This window comes from Struthio camelus, chromosome 3, assembly GCF_040807025.1.
Source record: "Struthio camelus isolate bStrCam1 chromosome 3, bStrCam1.hap1, whole genome shotgun sequence".
Lineage (NCBI taxonomy): Eukaryota > Metazoa > Chordata > Aves > Struthioniformes > Struthionidae > Struthio > Struthio camelus.
In genome coordinates, this window is record NC_090944.1 from 9,718,558 (window position 1) to 9,738,994 (window position 20,437).

The 20,437-nt window shown below is 41.9% G+C and overlaps 1 protein-coding gene across 47 annotated transcripts in view; it reads left to right on the plus strand.

The window, feature by feature from the left end:
• Positions 1–20,437, plus strand: part of HMBOX1 (homeobox containing 1) — a 109,425-nt gene that overhangs the window by 44,837 nt on the left and 44,151 nt on the right. For 39 of the 47 annotated variants that reach the window (XR_011139948.1, XR_011139950.1, XM_068936829.1 and 36 more), the window contains exons 2-4: positions 1,051–1,134; positions 14,147–14,626; positions 16,574–16,659. Coding sequence is in view for 45 of the 47 variants with exons in the window: in XM_068936829.1 (XP_068792930.1) it covers positions 1,112–1,134; positions 14,147–14,626; positions 16,574–16,659 (589 nt within the window). In the remaining 2 variants the exon portion in view is untranslated. The remainder of the gene's footprint in view (positions 1–1,050; positions 1,135–14,146; positions 14,627–16,573; positions 16,660–20,437) is intronic. The other 8 variants (XM_068936858.1, XM_068936839.1, XM_068936860.1 and 5 more) reach the window with 2 other exon arrangements.

Consider the following 20,437-nt stretch of genomic DNA (forward strand, 5'->3'; position numbering starts at 1 on the left):
TACACCCATAGCCTGAAGTGTAAATGTTCCCCCTATCTCTTGCCACGACTGCCTGGATATAATATCCTGTCTTTCTCTTTCCCATTGGTTAGTAGTTTTGCTATTGAAGCACTTTCAGTCCATGTTAGTTTGTGGAGAAAGACATCAGCAATGATAGCTAAAGAAAATTCTATTAGGTCATTCCTTTTCAGAACATAGTACCTGTCTTCTAAGCTCTTTGCGGATGTTAGCCAAATAATCCTTTTAATAGCTTTTGTGAGTTAAAAGGGTAGGTAACTGTCATAAGGGTAAATGATTGCATAGATTAATTTACTTGTGGCTAAAAGAAATCAATTGTAATTTAAATTTTAGTCTCTGGACTGATTACACTACCAGACATCAACTTTCTCCTTAGGAGTCTCACTATGTGCATTGAAGTATATGTCTATGATTATATACAGATCTGGATTAGTTACGGATTACCAAGAGTAATGTGATTGAACATTTCCAGTTTTAAATCTATGGCTATACACAGCCTCAGAATACTCAGCCGTTTGGCCTTGTTGAGATCTATAAAGCATCCATTAATAACTTGAATCGTTAAAATTCATAGGGTATTTGGATGTAAAGAATTATTTACTAGTCTTTAAGACTGGGGGTCTGCTGTGAACCATGTTAAAGCTCCCACTGAAGGCAAAGGAAGCAAGAGGGTTGGGTCTTGACAATCCATAAAATAATGCAAACAATTTGAAAGATAATATAAGAAAATTCAGTGATTCCAGGGAACGTTTTTCTTAACTATGATTATATTTAGTGATTGGTATACACTGTACTGCCTCTGAGCAGAGGAACGGATGAGATGATTGAGAAGGATCCTGAAGGACCTTCCTTTCTTTTTCCTGATCAGAAATGATTTGAGGCTACTGTCTGGTGAGGCTGCCGTAAGGTTGCCCTCTGTAATAAAACTCTAGTTGTATAGTTGTTACCCAGATAACAAGAAGTCAGGATGTATTTGCCTTTCATAAAAATCTCTTAACTTTTTTTTTAATCTTTTGTTTGTCTGTCCTACAGAATGGTGAATAACACTGAAGACCCCCAAGAGGCTTTATAACGTCTCATCCCCATGTAAAGTATGCTCAGAACTTTTCCAGTAGTGTAAGTACAAGACAAAAAAACCCAGTCAGTTGATGAAAGCTCAAAAGTTTGTTTCTGTTGATTTGTCTAAAAAGAGCAGAGAAATGGTTACAATGGTTATCAGCAGTTTGCTAAATTGGAGAGTGCCACTGGTGTGGTATTTGCAAGACGCTTAAGGCATGGAACAGTAGAATTTAATTCTTCCCTTGGTTTGGCTGGTGTGTTATTTCTGCTTCTGTGTCAGAGAAATAGAAGGAGAATCATGCAATTTTTCGAATCTTAGTCTTGATCAGAGAAAGGGTACTACTGAAAGCTGGAGATTGCCATCCATTTCCTGGACGTACTAGATGGGTACCAAAGCTGTGCAAGGAAGCTTAACGCCACTGCAGACTTGGTGAATGGGGATGAGTACACCATAAAAGTAGTATTGTATAGCAAAAGCAGAAAACCTGGGGCAGCTAATATTAGAGTTGAATGTGTTGATCCAAGCCACAACCACTGAGTCTTGAATGTCAGTATGAACTGATTTCAAGTTGTCTAAATCTCATGCTTGAGGCCTGTTACTTTGTTCTTTTAAACGACTTCTCTCAGAAGTCTTGAATGTAGATGGTATCCATCCTGTCACTTCAGTAAACAAGCAAATGAATTCAAAGTTTGAAGCCTGTCAGATTGAAAGGGGTAACTTACCTTGTACCGCACTGTCATCCATCTCTCTCGCTGACCGGTCCTGTATCGCTGTTCCCCATACCTCTTTTATAGGCGTGACCAAATGCCCATCTAGCGGCTGTCAGATTCTGGAGATAACTTTGACGTTCTGATTTCTGATTGTACCTCCTTGGCAGACTGAGTTAGCAAGAGAAATCCTATCTACAGGACAGGTAGCAAGAAACAGGGCTGCTCTGAATGCGGTCAAATTTGTCCCAGATGTATTATCTCGAGGGTGCAGGTTGTGTAGTTGGCACATGGGCCTTCATAATGCCGGTGCCACTACAATCACAGGCTTTTGTAGAGCGAGTTGCAGCAAAGGGTAAGTTGATCGGGAGGGGAGATTTTAACTGAACCACCAATGTGTTTCAAACAGGCCTCTTGACACAACCATTGAATAGTTATTTTCTTTTGCTGTTGGGTTAGTCTTTCATTCAAAATCAGTGGTTTCTTACTTTGTTGCCAGTCCTCCTATTGTTTCTTTGTAGCTGGAAATATGTTGGATTTTAGTGTTAAATAGTCACCGTTTGAAATTGTAAAGTTCTAGTTCACAGCAGGAAAGAAATCTGGAGGAAAAGCCACGCTGCCCTGTACATCTCTATTATGCTGGTAATTCAGGCTTTGCAGAATGATCTTAGCGCTTAGCTCTCTGTGCTTTGTATGAGCACAAGGACAGTCTGTCAGCCTCAACTCTGAATCAGACTTTTAACATAAATCTTAAAGCTGTGAATTACACTGTTTTAATTTCCTGTGTTTTATCCAAATTTCAGTCGTGTTCTGCCTCTGTGCAGTTTCAGTTCGATATCGTGTTATTCTGCTGCTTTCTGGAATCGTTGTGCAACACTGATGTGTGCTGTTAATCAGCTGCCGTCCTCTATGAGAGAGGTAGCAGCTTTTTTGATTGATTCCAGGATATGTGTAGTTAATACAGTCATTGAGAATGCAATCTAAGTATGGGTGAATGATTTCTGACTGAGTGAAAGCTGGGATGAAACAATTTGAAGGGGATTAGAAAGTATTAAATTAGAGGAAATGGGCCAAGATGACCCAGTTAAGTATAAAGTTTTCAGATTAAACCAGAGATACCTTTTAAAAAGGATAAATGGGCTTCATGATTACATAAGAGGAAAGAAGAAAACAGCCATAAAGAAAAACAGGTGCGACAGCCCACCAGCTAGGTAGGACCTGTTGTGAAATGATGATCTGTCTCATGTGCATCTGCTTATGATGATTATTTAAAAGAAAAAAGACAGAGTAAAGAAAGAGAGCAATAAGTATGCATGGGCTAGGGAGAGCAGGGACACAGCTACCAAATCTGCAGTGAAAACCAGAGCTAAGATGCATGTTACAATTTGTCTTGATCACCCCTCCAAGTCAGGAAAGAGTTTCTCCAAAATAATAAGCAATAGGAACATGAGAGTTTTGACTTACATATTGCTAAAGATTGAAATGGAGCAGCTGACACAGTTACTGCCCCCAGTTTTGTGCTCCCTCCGTCTCCAAGAGAGGTAGTCTCTCCGAAAGCAGGCAAGATGAAGTAGCTTATAACGCAATGTTGGAGGTATTTCAATTTTCAACCCAGGATTTTAAAGTAAACTGAAATTAAGTCTGTTTTACATTAATAAATTAGTTTGGAAACTACCATGGTTTGAGACCAGTTTGGTTATCGCTGCCATGGGGCCGCATACTCTGTCAGAAGAACAAAGTAGGCAGCTGGCTGCATTAACCATTTCACTTACCCAGTTTTCATCCACAGCTGGATGAGAGCCAGCGCTCAGGAGGAATTTGAGGCAAGACTTTTGATTTTGGTCTCACAAGAATTAGTTATAGATCTGAAGCTAAGTCCTTCTGTAGCCAATGCAAATATATCTCTATTGGTTTCCTCATAAATATAATGGGAGTAATTATCTACTTGTACCTCACAGGATCACCGCAGTATTGATTAATTAATATATGTTAATGATGAGATATGAGCAGCGCTATTTTTGTTGCGTGTTTCCAACTACCTCTCAAAATATGATTTCTGATGGAACCGGACAGTTTCAACATTCCCATTTAAAGTTTACCTGTATTACCAGGTCATGCCTATGAATCTAACTGCCTGGAATGACCGAGCTGTCGTGGGAGCAGGTAAAAGCCTGCTGACTGGAAAGAAAATCAGTCTGAGTAATGCAAATTAAAAAGAACTGGACTGACGTCTTGTCTTCATTTCGGAAAAACAACAGTAAGAGTAGAACTAGTATGTGAATGATCCCAAAGCCGGCACACGCTGGAGAACAGGCAGAGGAATTATGGTGGTTTATAAAGTTACTGTCCATAGCTAAAAGACATTAACAGTCCAACTTCCCTAAAATATGACACACAACAACTGTTTGTGTTCTTTAAACCTTGGTGAAAGAGGCTTCAGCTAATTTACACTTCTTGTCTTCAGTGACATCAAGTTAGAGTGCAAATTGTTGGTGACTGTGAGGATATTCACTTGGCATTTTAAGCTTCCTTAATTGAAACGATGTCTTGTCTGAGCCATTAGTATTACTTTAAGATAAACCAGATGAATTACTCTATAATTTCACAGGCAGCTAAGCCAGCCTAAATGGAATCTAAAAGAAATCTAGTTCCTTGTGCTCCTCTTATGTTGCCTTCTGCTTATGGCCAAATCATCCTATCCCAGTGTGTTGGCTTGGTCGTAGTAATCGTCAGCCCGTTCTCTAAGCTAATTTAACTTGCTGATCCAGGCAGAGGCTAGGGGTTGGGTTGGTCGATTATTTCTTGCTGGGTTAGTGAACTGGACTGTTCTGCAGAGTTTTCCACCAAGTTCTGGAGCTGTGCCGGAGGGCAGAAGAGCCAGACCAGCCCTTCCTGCAGTGGCAGTGGGCTCTCAGCTCAGCTCAGCTCACCCTCCTTCATGCATCTGCAGCCTCAGGACTTGCATCTTCAGAAGAACACCAGGGCCTGCTCCGAGTAGGTCGCAGAAGGATTTGGGTTTGCTCTGAAGAGACAAGCTGGGTTTTCTCTGTGTAACGTGAGAGGAAATTCACCTAATTAAGGCCTGGATTACGCTGGAGATGTTTGATGCTCTAAGAGCACTGATTAGTTTGGGTGTGGGGTTTTTTAATGCCTAAAAAAAAAAAAAGTAAAACTCTAATATGGAAGCAATTGTGACCAAAAGCCTGTGGTTTTGCCGTTGTAATTTATATCCTTCAAGGAGCTGCTGTTATCTATTCCTGAGTTGTTCTCCAAGTATAATCTCTGCCTGCGCTGAGAGCGTGTGCCAATAAAACTACACTTGCAAACTGTTTTCTAGTGGAAAAATTTTTGCTTTGTAGTGAAGCACGAGATTAGGTGTAGATAAATTGCAGTTATTTGCTGGATTTGGATTTTACTTCTCTGAAACTGACAAAATTTGCTTTTAAGAAAATTGCTGATTGTTACGGCTGGTGATAGATTCCAAAGGAGAATGAAGGTGCTTGAAGTGTTTCCAAATGTCTTTCTCTTTACCTGTGGAAGAGAGATAGTGGAAGTCCTGGTGGTGGCACCTTGCCATATCTGATGCTGTAGATGGACCCTGTGGGATGACTGTGTGCATGCGAGTAAATACTCAATTTTTAGCCTGGCACTTAGTCCCTGCTTCCTTGCAGAATCCCTGTGTGACTTTGGACGAGTCGTTTTATCCTGTTGGAAGGCTGGTGCCCTGTGTTTGAGCTCTTGGTCTCAAAAATTAGCATAATACCACTTTTCTGCCTCACTGGGGTATTCTGTAGAAAGAAGTGTTTGAACTCTATGGAGCCAAATATTCCAACGAGCAGGTGTAATGGAGAGCATTTTGAGATGCTGTCTGGATTTTAGTAAAGAAATGGAGGAGACAGAGACAGCAGTCTAGCTCCCCGGGAATCTTGACAGCTGTAAATGTATGTCTTGCTGATCTGGTATCCAAGCTGAGCCCATGTCTCAGTTCTCTTGCCGCAATGACTGTTTCTTCATGTGGGTTAAGGAAAATACTTTAGTGCGTTAACCACATATTAGTAACCGTGCAGTTCAAAACAGTCCTTTTGTGACTGTTACAGAACTAGTACACCTGAAGTTTAGTCTATGGATCCCAAATCGAAGAGAGCTCTTCCTTCGCTCTTGGCACTGGGCTGGGCTTTAGTCCCTGGTTCGGCACTCAGCTGCCGCTATAGCCTTTTTTGGTGTCCATTAGTCTTTCTGATCCCTCTTTCTGCCCTTGAATCCAGCCTCAGAGTTTCGATTCCTTGCTCCTTGCTGTAGATTTGCAACAATAATAGGAAACCCTGATTTGAGAAGTAGGGAACATTAGGGTTAGACAGATAAAGTGTCGGCGTGAATCAGTCTGTGCCTTGAGCAGAATTCAGAAGTACCTGGCTCCCGGCCCTGTGCTTAGTCAGAGGTCGGTCCCTTTTGTGAGACTTGGATTGTGACAATAATTGGCATTTATATTATATTTTTCCCTGGTACGATTGATCTCAAGTTCGCCTCTTCTCCAGGGATGTAAAATGGATGCTATAAAGGAGAGCAAGTTACTCACTCGCCCAAGTTGAATCAGCGGCAAAACCGCTAGGGTTCACTTACTGCCAATGTGCCAGTACCCAATCAGCAATATTTGTGAAGAATTTCAGAGGCTGAGTGGAGGAAGAGCATATACAGAGAAAGCAAGGCTGGGTCTGGGGCTCTTTAACTAGCTCGGAAACTTGAGGCCTCCTGAAGAAACGATACGTTGATATTCTGCTCCCAGCTTGCCTTCTATAATTTGTGTAGCGGTGAGTATTTGATTACGTTGGATTTATTTTCAGAAGTTTCAGGCTGCTCTTATTAACTGTCACCATTTTGATCGAAAGCGTATGGCAGCGTTCTGCATTCATAAGGCCGCGTTTTGCATTCATAAACAGCAGCAGTGACGTTTAACCTCGATAGATCAGCTTGTAAGCCTGATTTCACTCCTTGGTGCAGTGCGAGGTTTTCGTTTCGCTAGGATGAGAGCAGTCATTAGGAGCATTACACTTTGTTTGCGAATCAGGATGAATGGGAGTAGAGTCCTCTTTGAAAATCAGAACTGTGAGATGCGACTGCGGGAGATAATTATGCTAACGCATGGATAAGGGTGGCTCTGTGTTCGTTGACATGATGAGCACTTGAGGCCTGATTTTATTTATTTATTTATTTATTTTTATTTTTTCCCCTCTCTTGAAAACTGGTACAACTCCACTGAAGATCCCAGAGTTACTACTGATCAGCATAAGTGTTGGCTGAGATGAGTCAGCTCCTCAATCCTCTGTCGCGCCCCAGCATTCATAGCATCGGCTGCTGTTTTGAAGACGGCTTTGCTCAATGTGAGGCAAAACCCGGGGCCTTTCGGAGGTGTCGAGATTGGCTGGGAATAAAAGGAGACGAATTTGTCCAGTAGGAAAAGAAAAGGCTGGAGCTTGAGTTTCAGAAGGCTGGGTAGTGTTACGCCCTAAATGTGACAATTTAGTTCCAACAGTGCCTTAAAGCTTCTCACGTTGGGTTGCAGGCTTAGCGTCTGAACCAGTGCGCGTGATCTCTGCGCTGTTGCCGCTAGGTTGTACACCAACTCTTCTATTCGTGGAAGACCTGTAGCTCAGAGATGCCCACTCTTGAGCGTCCTGTAAGCGTGAGCGGCATGCTTTGGGGGGAACGACTGGGTGGGACAAAATGTAGAAGAGGAAGGAGGAGTAAATGAAACCTCTCTTGGGTGCTTGGGTCTCAAAAATGCGTGGACAAAGAAATAGACTTGCATAATATGGCTAAAGAAATTACACTGGGCAGCTGGAGGTGGGGTATAAGTTTAGTCACTGGTTCTCACAGCCAGTATCTGAATAGTGATTCAGGTGAATTAGTTTTTTGGATCTCAGGCCAGTTGGATAAAGGAATCACATTGCCTTTAGAAACAGCAGATAAGAGGTTATGTTCTTGCTTACTGGCTTGGGAAGCCAGCCTTGCTCCTGTCTCAGCTATACCTTTGTTATAGCTGGTGGACATCAGTCTTCACAACTGTTCAGATTGCAATTCTCACCAATGCTATATGCGCATGTTCACAGCAAAAAAACCCTGAGAGGCTAAAGAGTTCAAGCTGTGAGAAAGTCTTTGATGATTAAATCATGTGTTTTAGTTAACTAGATGCAGAGAGTCACTTTTTGCTGTATTCTTATGGATTACTTGCTACAGCGGAAAAGTCATAATTTATACAGCTTTCACTTGTGATTTTCTTCCTGTGTTTAAGGGGGGGGGGGAGGGGATCATATTTCATGACAACCACAAAGTGGTGAGTTGCAAAAAAAAAAAAAAAAACCCCACACACACCCCCTAGTGTTACAAAAGGTAAGATTACAAATGCTGGAGATGCTGTTAACAGGATGGCATCGTGCTGTTAGGGGTCTAACCCTAAATATGCCGTATATCGCAGAAGTGTAGAAAATGGCATTAATCTACATCCTGTTTGCCACAGTTGATGTGACTTTATCAGAATCGCGCTTAAACCGATTTCCAGATCAAGGATCCTGTTCCGAACATCCTGGCTGTAGCCCACGTCCATATTATGCAGATTTTATCAAATATAGGTCTTATCAAAAAGCACAACTGTTCAGGTAAGTATCTCAAGCTTTGCAGAGCTTGTTAGAGCAGTGAATTTTAGTGGCGATTTGGAGAAGGATCTCTCCGGAAAAGGATCTCTGCAGTAGTGCTAGGGCACGTTCTACTTGGGTATGGTGAGTAGGGCAGAGAAAAATGATTTCTTGTGATCATTAGAGAGTCCAGAGCCCTTTCCTCAAGTGTTAGAGGTGTTAGGGCCAATGTTCTGGCCGTGTTCCTAAACGGCTATTTGAATGGCTTTGCAAGTTCAGTTGGACGTGGAGGTCTTAGGCACTTGCTGCCCTTAGCTGGTTCCCGGGGATTACTCTGCCGTGGGGTACCACCTAGAACGTTAGTGTTGGGTAAGTGGTTCTTGTGTCTGTGTGGGCTTGGGCCATGGGAATTGGTAAGGTGTGTATATGAAGGTGAGCAAACGATGCTGTGTTTTTTCCTTATTTTTTTCCATCGGTGACAGAAAGATAACAGAATAAAACTCTTTTTGTACCTGGCTATGTACCCTCCCCACGCACACACACTTCTTTGGCAGCTACTTTTTAAGATCAATACTCTCAAAGTGGGGGGAGGTGCTCCTCGATCAAAAGGGAGAAACTCATACACAAATCAGGGTAAACACCTCATGGTGGTGTCACAGGACAAAGCAATGGTATTGGGAGCAATTTTCCCCCTAAGCAGCCTTCGCTCCAGAGTGCAGCTTTAGCAGGGGAAAAAAATGATGCTGCAGAGATGCCTGCGTCTGACTGGTTGGGACCTGCTGGATGTTTCATATCTGTGGATTTGGATGCAAATATAGTTCTTTTTTTATTCAGCTTCTTACAATTCTCCCTTCAATCTGATATTCAGATACCTCAGGTTCCTTTTGGATGAGCCAGGAAAGATAAGCATGAAGTTTTAATGCTTTATAGATACCAAGAGGCAGTAAGTGGAATTGTGCCATCTTATGTGGGGCATGACTGCCAACTTAATGCAAGAAATGTAAATAGGCTTGATATTTTAAGCTACCTTTTCCTATCAGGATCTAAAGAAGTTTGATTCCTTTTAAGGATTAGATTCAGTTGCTACAGAATTGCTTAGTTTTAGTTTTGAGCTTAAGTTGTATTTACAAGAGTTTGGCTTTCTGCATTTTAGGGTGGAAAAACTTGGGACAGTTCTCCCTCGGCTGGCACTTTTTCTTAGATACAGTCTCAAGCAAATTTGACAGCCCATCATAACTGGTGAGCGGTTTGGTAGCTGATTAGAAGATACAGCAAATGATTATAACTTGAGATCTGCTAGTATTGCGGATATTTTGCTACACAGGCAGCAAAGTTTGACACAGTTTGACCACAGCAAAGTGGTCTATCACAGTCATTGCTCTCATACATAGTATTTGCTATCTTCATTTTCTCCTGCACCTCCTCAGTCATTCTGCCTGTCCCTTGCTTGTTTTGCTTCTCGTTACTTTTGCAGCTGATTATATTTCATAGAGAAAAAGAAGGGGAAAGCAAATTGAATTAAAGCTGGCTGGAGAGTTCAGGAAAATAAGAGGCTCTTACAGCAGTATAGTGGGGGCGAAGTACTGGGGAATATCCATTAATTAATGAGGTGAATGAAATTATGATGATTCTAAAATGGCTGATTTACTTAACTGCTTTGTAAATTCATCTTTAAACAAGATAATTTTAATAAAAATATTTCTAAAGGAGAAAATAGCTGAAGCCTTGTTAGAATAACAATTCCAAATAATGCTGATGTGGGTATTCATTAAAAAGTGGTAGGTAGTTGGCCATATTGGAACGTGTTCAGTATTGCCAGGTTTTGCAATATCTGTTTTGGGTTTTTAATGGAAAATTCCCAGTTCCTGTAGTCACTTTCAATACATAAAACTCACTTAGAAGTGCTGTTTCCAGATCTCACAGTTGTGTAGAAAAGCACATGAAAATGGGAGTGAGAGTTCAAAATCCAGAAGACAAATAAGTGTGTCAAAGGCAATATATACTGCATATTTCAGTATAAGCAAGGCAGTTTTCCCACCTGTATATGACGTTACTGACAGCAGTAGTGAGATGCTGTGTCTGATTTTGGTGTTCATTTTTTCTTAAGCATTGAAAATTACAAGATACAGACAACGCCTAAAAGGGTTGGAGAGCTGGAAGAATACCTTGCCTGGGTGGGCTTAGTCTTCCAGCCATCCATACTGCTGGCCTCACTGGCTTTGGCAGTTTTGTTTGTTTGTTTGTTTCCAAATTGCCAGCATTTTTACAGTGATTGTGTTGACCACATATAGTGGATTTAACCTGACAGTAGGATGGCTACCCTTAGATTACTTTCTGCAAGGCTTTTAGTAGTGGTCCTTGTATTAACAGGAGTCTGTGGACAAGTTGAAAGTTATTGAGTAACTCGTTCTCACAGCAGCAGATGTCCTTGTCCTGCATGCCTTGCATCTCTACGTGACCAGAACTACTGTGCATCTCAGCAGGTCCTCGCTGTGTGAAAGCGGGGCGCATTGTAGGCCAGAACAATACCCCATGTACAGCTGGACCAGAAGGCCAAGCATATTTCCCTGACATGCAAGAAAACTGGAGTTCAGTACGTTTAGTTCACTAGTACTAAAGGACACTTTAATCTGGCACAAGAACCCAGACCTAGAAGCTGAGCTCTGACAAGTTAGACAAATCAGGAATCAAAAATTTTAAAGGGAATGACTGCCTGTGGCAACAAGCAACTAAAGGAAACGTTAGTTTCTCTGTTGCTTGACATTTTTGAGGCCATCTGGAAAGTCATACTTTTGTCGAACAAAAGTTTTAGGTTCACGAGACTGGAAGGACAAAAGTTCTAGACTCCTTGGTCCATTACATACTGGAGATTAAACTAGATAATCTGAAGTATTTTTTGGTATTAAACTCTGAGAGTCAATAAAGGAGGAATTTTGAGTAGACCTAATTCTGGGTGGAGGTTCTGGTTCACTAAGTCTTCTAGTTCCACAAAGTACTTGAGCACATGAAACTTGGTGTTGATAGATAAGGGAAGTTCTCCAGGAAACAGTGACAGTAGAAAAACAGGCGAGAAATGACAAAAATAAATTTATGTCTGAGGAAAAGTAAGCTAGCATATCTAGTGAAAACAATCTCAAGACCAAATGTTTCATGAGAGATTTTCTGTTTGAAAAATACCCTACTCAGAGCTGACACTGGGGACTGTCAGACTGTGCAGCAGTTTGTGACATGGTACAGTGACAGTAAACCAGTGTAACACTTCTCTTCTCACAAAGCTTAGAGAAAAGGCAGGAGCAGCACTGCCTCCTCCAATGCAGAGGAAGAACCTAGAACATAGTGTTTGTTTCTGGCTGCTCCTTGTCAAGTTCTGGATGTCTCAGTCGGAGATGTGACTTCCAAATCTTAATCGTTATCATTCCAGTCAGTTGCTCGTCTACTGCTGCATTGGCTGCTGTGCTCTCATTTTAGTAGAATAATCTGGATACTTGTCTTCTGAAATTGAAGATGGCTTGTACATTTTCAGTAATTAATTGTCCAAAGGACAGCACATTCCTGTTGGACTGAAGCTTTCATAGGCTCTACTCTGTTTGCTGTCTTCTCACGCGGTCAGTTCTTTGGATGGCAGTCATCCCCTTGCATTGTCTTCTTGCTTCCTTTTCTCACGTACACGTTTCTAGCGTTAAAACAGTGAAAGGGGCTCAATATTTGCAATAAAAGAGCAAAGCTAGGGCCTTTTTCTTGGTTTTGTATTTGCTGTTTTCAGAATGGATCAACGCATCCTAGCTCTGTAGCGCTGCCAGAGCATTATAGCGTAGCTACAGCGCTCCTAAACAAAACAGTTTTAGGGCCTGTTCTTCAGCCCTAAGGTCATCTGGTCACATCTGTACTAGTAGGCACTCTCAGCCTTGAAACTGGGTGGCTTCATCCAGACAGCCCGTTTGTGGTTTCTGGTCCATGCAAAATCATGAATAACGTGTATGAGCTGGTTGAAAAAATACTAGTTGTGCAGGGCCAAAATTGTGCTAAAGACCGTTAGAGCAATCTAACAGTGTAGATGACTGCGTTTCAGTGCCTCTTCCTGGGCATTTTTTAATGTACTAATTTTGACAAGGCTATACCCTCTGACTCAAGGGAGACCAGACCCTATTTCCTTGCCAGACCATGTCTGTATCATGAGACTTTACTTCCCTGAAGAGATTCCTTGCTACACCTCCAAAACCTGCTAGCTTGGTTTACTTTATTGTGATTCACATATGTGAGAGGAGAGGAAACAGAGCAACGGAAAAAATTTTGTCACTTCGTGGCTTCTGTCTGGGACTTCCTCTGTGCTAGTGCAGAAATTGAAATGAATAACGTTCTTCAGACTTTGTGAAGAGAAAGAGGCAGCCCTGTCCCTGGAAGGGTTGGTATATTTGTGAAAGCCATCATTCCCTCTTTGGTTTTAATGGGGTCCTTGACATTCTTGCTTGACTTTCATAAGACTACTCTTTGTCTGCTCTGACCTGTAGAGGTTGTACGGTAACTCTGTCATGTCTCCTGGAGTTTGAGTGATCTCTTTTCCCTGCTCTCCTGCAGGAATTGTAATAAGCCCTTGACTCATAAGAAGATTAACAAGAAGGATGGAAAATGCCCTGATCTCTTTGCCAAGTTCTGTCTGCCCTCCACCTGTCATCCCTTCTTCTCAAGATCTTGAGTTCTGAAGGAACAGATCTTGTCATTTTTATGCCATTTGGATCTGTTCTGAGCAGACTTAGGAAGGAGAAGAGATTAAGGGAGCATATTGTGATTTTTCAGTTCCGTTTCTGGGGTCTGCAGTGATACATAGGAGGTTCATTGTTGTGAACCTTGGGAAGTTTAGGAGTTAAAAAAGCTTTTGACTAGCCACCGTGGTGATTGAGTTACATGAGAAACCTGCCTTTGGAGGGGAAAAGTCTGTAGACTTATTTCTTTAAATGAAAGCTCACTAGTAATTGGATGTGCTGCACTTTCCTTGTTAGGGCAGGCGATCCGTGACAACGTTCCAGGTTCAAAAGTTACTAACTTCAGAAATCAGACTTCAGTCAAATCAACTTTGGTCCTACAGGGCACTAGAATTTCCGCTAAGGGTGTTTTATCTACTTTTTTCAAGGTACCAAAAAAAAGTTGGGGCAACTTGATCTCTTCCTACTTCACATTCGAAAGAGCTGCAATTTGTAAATCTCACATCAGAACTGGTTAAAACTTCCGCAGAAAAGTTTTGCCTCTGGCCTAGACCTAACTGATCAGTTTTGGAATCTGGGATTTTTGTTTGGTGGATACTTAGGGATGAGCAAAATTTGGTCCGCTCTGAAATCTAGTTGCAGCATCGATTATTGAGCAACCTCTGTCTCTCTGTAATGCATGTGCATCCAAAGCACAAGGGTAGCAGCTGCAGGTTTATTGTAAAAGATGGAAGGAGCGCTAACAGAAGAGAGAAAAGTTATTTGAAAACTTAAAAAAAAAAAAAAAAAGCCAAAAAACCCCAGAAGTTTAAAAGATAGCCCTTATGCCAGATAGTGAGACGGGCATTAACGGGCATTCAGGTTTTCGGCTGAATTTGTTTGGAAGCGGACTACTAAGCTGCCTTCTCTGTCGTATGTGTGACTTAAAGTGTTGGACCAGAACTGATCTTTCCTGTATATAAGGTACTTTACATGTCCCACAGAGAACTGTTGAACTGAAGCATTTGCTTTTACGTTTCACCTTGTTTTTAGTCTGCTGGAAACCATGTCTCACTACACAGACGAACCAAGATTTACCATAGAGCAAATAGACCTGCTTCAGCGCCTGAGACGTACAGGAATGACCAGACATGAAATCCTCCATGCACTGGAAACCTTGGATCGTCTTGATCAAGAGCATAGTGACAAATTTGGGAGAAGGTCTAGCTATGGAGGTGGTTCCTACAGCAACAGTAGCAACAATGTCCCAGCATCATCTTCTACAGCCACAGCTTCAACACAGACCCAGCATTCGGGGATGTCCCCATCACCTAGCAACAGTTACGACACCTCCCCACAGCCTTGCACTACTAATCAGAATGGGAGGGAGAGTAACGAGAGGTTATCTGCTTTCAACGGGAAGATGTCCCCTACCCGTTACCCACTTGCAAACAGCTTGGCTCAAAGGTCATACAGTTTTGAAGCTTCTGAAGAGGACTTGGACATTGATGACAAAGTGGAGGAACTGATGAGGTTAGTAGAAGTCTTTGTAAAAAGTTTGGAAAGTCAATGTAAGAAGTCCATCGGAAATATGCATCTTGGAGGATTGCTCTAATAGGCGTTATCAAGAAAGTAGGAACTGCTTTAGACAGTTATTCCTTTACTAGTTCTGCTGGTCACTATCTCACTACATCTCACCTGCCTCCTGGTCTTGTGTAGCTAGCTCCTGGCCTTGGGTAGATATCCTGCAGGCTGTTTTATTTTTGAAATGTTTTTTTCCATGCTGTTCCAAAGGTTAAATTCCATGTTAGAGGGCTACATTTCCACCCTACTCTTATTTGGAAGACTTCTCACTGAGTCTTCCCTCCACCAGTTTATACCAGTTGAATTTCCTTCCATGTCTAGGAGAGTAGGGAGCCTGCTTGGTTAAGGCTTTCCATTGGGATCTGGAGTACATGCATCTCATCTGTTTATAGTTTGTGGAAAGGGCTATCTCTCTCTGGGATTTGTACAGTGTGCAAACTGGCAGCAGGAAAATACAAACGGTAAGGAAGAGGCAGAAGTCCTCAATAAGAGCTTGCTGTTTTTGTTTTTTTTTTCCCCAAACTGACCTCCCTTTACTTTTAGCCACTTCTTATTCAGCAGTATGGCAAAGATTAAAGGAGGGGATTGTGCCACTGAGGATGAAAGTCAGAATCAGCAGCCTTGATAGCAAAATGAAATAAGGGGAAAGGCCAAATGTCTCAAAATTATTTTTTGTCATAATTTTGGAATGTCTTCCCCCCTCCCCCCCCAAAAGTGCAGCATTTATGAAGTACCTATGAGAGAATAGAGTCCATAAGCTCTGGGATGAAGGTGTATTTGAAGTAGAGTTTGGAGATTTATGGTAAAGGTGTGGCTGTGGGGGTGAAGAATAGGTAAGAAAAGCTGATTGTAAATGATGCTGCCTGACAGCAGGATAATGGGCTAATGCAGGAAGACAGTGAGTATAGCAGCATGCTGGCGTTCCCTTTGCTGAAGTTCAACCGTTCCTTTGAGTTTTGAGTTCCCACGCAGTAAGTCTCAGGTAGTGTTTTTGGTGCTTATTCACACTGAAACTACTTTTATTTTCAGGCATGTGGAGGTTGAGTATTGGGTGCAGAAATAAAAACGAACCCACAACGTAGCATTTATTTTGCATTTCCAAGCTTAAGTCTACCTTGAATCCTGCTGGGGGAAGAAGAGAGAAGGGGAAGGGAGATTATCGAAAAATAAAGCCTAATGAAGTCTGGTTTTAATTGTCTGCATCTTTCAGGGGAGGGAAGGAGAAAGGGAGGAGGGAAAAGTAAGTGTTTACTGCAATTGAAATTTGCTGCATATCACAGTGCCTGTGCAACCACCAAATTATTTTCCTTTAGCCCAATTTATGTCCCTTCTGAACTATCTCTGCACACCTTTTAAAAATCGTAATTCCGGGCAAATAAAGGCTTTAACAACTGGCACTTGTTCGTTCATTGTAAGCCACGTAAAGAAGTAGGGACGGTGGGGTAAGGGTTGCAAAATCTTTCACCTTAAGGTCTTTTTCTTGAGAGGTTGAGGAAGGTTTGTGTATGTATATTCATTTGTGTAGCTATCCGTGCAGACCCAGCTATCCTTTATTTTTTATTTTTGTGCCTCGTTTTTATGACTGAGGTTTTTATGCTGGTGTGAGAGATTTATTCATCCCTGTGTAATGAAACTTTGTACATTCCATATGGCAGCCCTGCACCTAGTATGAATTATATAGGACATGAGTCATCCATTCTCCTGCTAGGGTACTTTGATCAAACGTGACACTGGTTAAAAAGAAGTGTCCACTGGTGAGGTACTTGGACTTTTTTAACGCCTGCCTTTCCCACTTCTTCCTCCCCTAAACAAAGGAAATAAAACCATTTTGCATCTTCAAAGTGCACTTTGGTCTGTCTGTCTTTTTTTGTGTTCTTTTGTTTTTTGTTTTGGTAGGAGGGACAGCAGTGTGATAAAGGAGGAAATCAAAGCCTTTCTAGCCAATCGGAGAATTTCCCAAGCAGTCGTTGCACAGGTAACAGGTAAGAGCTTGGAGGGGGGGGGGGGGTCCTTATTTCGTTTTGGGAAACTGTGTCTAGCTGCCTGTGTGCGCACGGCGCAGATGTTGGAATATTGCTTGGCTTTCTGCATTGCAGTGCAGATCTGTCAGCTTAGTCATGATAATGTATGCCTTTGATTTAAGACCCATTGTCCCGCACATCATGGAACTTCCCCAGTGAATCACTTTTTCTTTTTTGTGGCTTGTGCTAGCAGTTTTATTTTACAGCATTATAATAAGCCCAAAGTTCCTATCTTAAAATGAAAACGGTCTTCCTTAATTCTTAAATTGTTTGTTAAATGTGGCAAATAGATGCATATCTGTCTCTCTATGAATGGAGATATGTATGTATAATATGTATTTATATTATAATATGTATATGAAATGTCTGGAGGCGCAGCTGTAGCCAGCATCAGTACACCCAGCAGTCTGATTATGATAGTTTTGAAGTTTTTCACTCACTTTGAGTTGCAATTAATGAAAATCAGATGCACGGTTGAGGGGATGACTGTATTCACTAAGAATTTACCTGGAAGGAGAGAGAGTTTTCTTTTTGCCCTCTGTCCCATTCCTTATCTCTTTGGCATTCAGGACAAGTGAACAGACTGCAGTGGTATCACTTATTCCTTTGGTGTATTTCCAGATCTCTACACAAACAGTAATGAAGTCTTATTGCTCCTCCATGGGGTGGAGCGCTATTACTTCTCCTGTACAGGTTCATGCTGTTTGCCCAGAACAGCATAGAGTTAGTAGCAAATCTAGGATGAAGAGTCGATGATAAAAATAGATAGCTCAATCCCATGTTATATCTATAACATTTATTCATTTTTAAAACTAAGCTTGAATAAAGATGTTGAAATAGATCATTTTTAAGGTTCTGTGATGACTAGGAATGCCAACCCAGCAGGAGGGAGGTTGTTCTTTTATGATGTTTCCAGTGTTTGAAATGTCATAAGAACCCATCTGTCTGTGCGATCTGGGTTTGCAGGCTCTGTACATACTGGCATTTCAGGTAGACAGGCACAAAGGTGAGCTTGAGCCAGGAATTCCTTCCACATTTCTAAATCTTCTCTGTGGCCTTGAACAAATTGCTTGTCTGCCCCTGGTTTCAGTTTCGTCTATAAAGTCACGAGGGTAGCATTTTGTGTAACTCAAATGTTATGAACTTTATTGGATGTTAGGAAGAACGTGTTGAAAATTAAATGCTAAGTCTAGTTGTTTGAGCTGAACCCAGACGGTGAACTTTCAGGAGTTTGTGGGTCACTGCCGTACTTCTGTGCAACAACCCTTGCCTGAATACGGTCTCTGAATGACCTGTCTCTGCATTAACTTATGTATAGCTTTTTATAAGGGCAAACACAAGGAAAACTTCTGCCTTCAAGACTGAGGCTGAACATTCTAGCACCCTCTTTGTCTACCAGCAAGTCAAACTAGCTCTTTCCCTTCAAGAGGAGTAATGCAAAGAGGAAAAAATTTCAGCAAGGCAGTCTTTCCCAAACCAGCTAGCCTTTTTTTGGTCAGCTGGACTAGTGTATGCAGAGTCAGTAGATCACCATGCTCAATCTAAGACAGAGTCTGTGCCCGTAAAAGGAACTGATCTAACTGGCCATGTGCCTCAGAGCATGTCTTGGCACCCCTGCAGGTGGGCTGTAGCAAAGTCTAGATCCGTCTCTTCACACGTGGTTATTTTGCTCCTTCCTTCCCCAACCTACTGTCTTGAATTCCAGTTGTTAAAAGGTGTTAAATCAATGTTTAGCCTTTGGGATCTTTCATTTTCTTTGCCAGGCTGTTCCACCCCAAAGTAAATAGCCCCATCCACTTTATACACAGTTGCCTGTTTTGCTTGCAATCCGCTCAACCCTACTGTGTAACATGAAGGCGAAACCAGAACGCGTGTACGTATTGATCAGAAAAATATTACTAGTTGTCTCTTTCTAGTCTGTCAATGGGATGGAATGAAGACTGAACTAATGGCGCTAGGGTGTTGTCTTGTTTTAGGCCAAATCAATGGGAAACTGGATAGATTTAAAGGTTGCCTGGCTGAGTCCTTTCGCAGCTGACCCAGCGGTGTTTCTGTGGACCTCTCAAATCAGAACACAAAGCGGTATTTTGCCCATGATGCAGTTTCTCACGCAAGGATAGCTGCCAGGCCTTTGCATACTCTTGAAGCACCAGTCTTCTCTTCCTCTTGTTACCCTTTGCAGCTGAACTATGTCATTCTCCATGTACTCGGTAGGAATGTCTATGGGAGCCGATTCATTTTAAATATAACACTTAACCTTGTGTATGCAGAGTATATGACCCCAAATGGTATCATCTCCGAATTTACAAGCTTAATCTTACTGGTAAAGCTGTCTGTAATCAGGCAATAAACAAGGGAAAAAACGATGAATAAAAGGCAAGAGCGGTCAGTAGCCTCTGGGCTAGGGAAGGTCTATACGGATGGAGCGATCTGTTCTTCAGGGTCCTCTTCATTGTATTGAACATCATGGTGGAACCATGTTCTTGCCAACGAAGGGGCTGTGAAAGGGCATGAAATGGGGTGATTCTGCAAGACCAGATCACTAACTCACAGATGCTGCTGTGCTGGTGGTAGTACAGGAGGATGCAGAACATATTGCTCTCTCTCCTTTCCAGCATCCAAACCACCTTTTGTTTGAGTGCAAACATAGGAAGCTGCTTCTGGAGCATCCAGTTTGCTGGGGTTCAGGTGCGGGGCACATTTGACTTGCCTAGCCACTGACTACCACTCTCTGTCAGCTGGAAGTAGTTTGTTTAACACTTGCAGTGAATGGGGAATATCATGGTCTCAGCTTTTACTCTTTCTCTCTTCTGCCTGGGGAAGAGAGGCAAGAAACAAATGAAAAGAAACATGTATGGTTGGCTCTTTCCAGAGTGAGGGTTGTTCATCTTGGCTACCCATGCTGTGAACGTTCTCCTAGCTCTGTACTACTTGATTAGGCTTCTTTAAAGATCTGTGTGTGTGCGTGTGTGTGTGTAGTGGAAGGGGAGAGTGGCATAAATCAGGGAAAGGAGTAACAGTTCATCTGAACAGAGTGATGTTAGACCTTTAGGTAGGAACTTAAACCTCTCCTTTTCTTTCTTAATTAATGTTGTGCTTGAAGTTGGCCGGATTGGATGTATGAGTGATGAACTTCAACTAAAACAATAGATTTACATATCTTCAAATTGCAGATCTTGGATTAGTTCATCAGAGTGTAGACTCCATTTCCCCTCTGCTTATCAGCCTACTGGTGCCCGTTCTGTATCCTGTACGCTTGCTGTCCTTGGTGCAGGAATCTCCACTGCAACTTCTGCCATTTGGAGCTTCCATTTTACATCATTTCATCAGTTCTTCAACCTGCTTTTGATTTCATTCAAAAAAAAAAACCTTTCTTCTTTTTCTCATCTTAATTCTAACCTTGCAGTGTACCTATAGAATACATATTCCTACATCAGCCACAGTCATGCAAAATACACTGAGCAGGCTGTGTGAGAGAGGATGTGTGTGAGAGAGAGACGTGGTCCTGAAGGTTAAAGTCAGCTGTTGCAGTAGAACAAATTTAAGGCTCTTTTAGTCTTTTTAAAATTACCAGAAACTTCTAAAGTAATGTAGATAATGAATCTGACATGCAGAATTAAGCCTGGAAGACATTCTGCAGGGATGCCTTGTGTAGCGATAGGAGGGAGCAGATTGGAAAAGAGTAACTGAGAGTATGAAATGGTGACTTGAAAATAAATAAATGATTGATAAGAAGCAA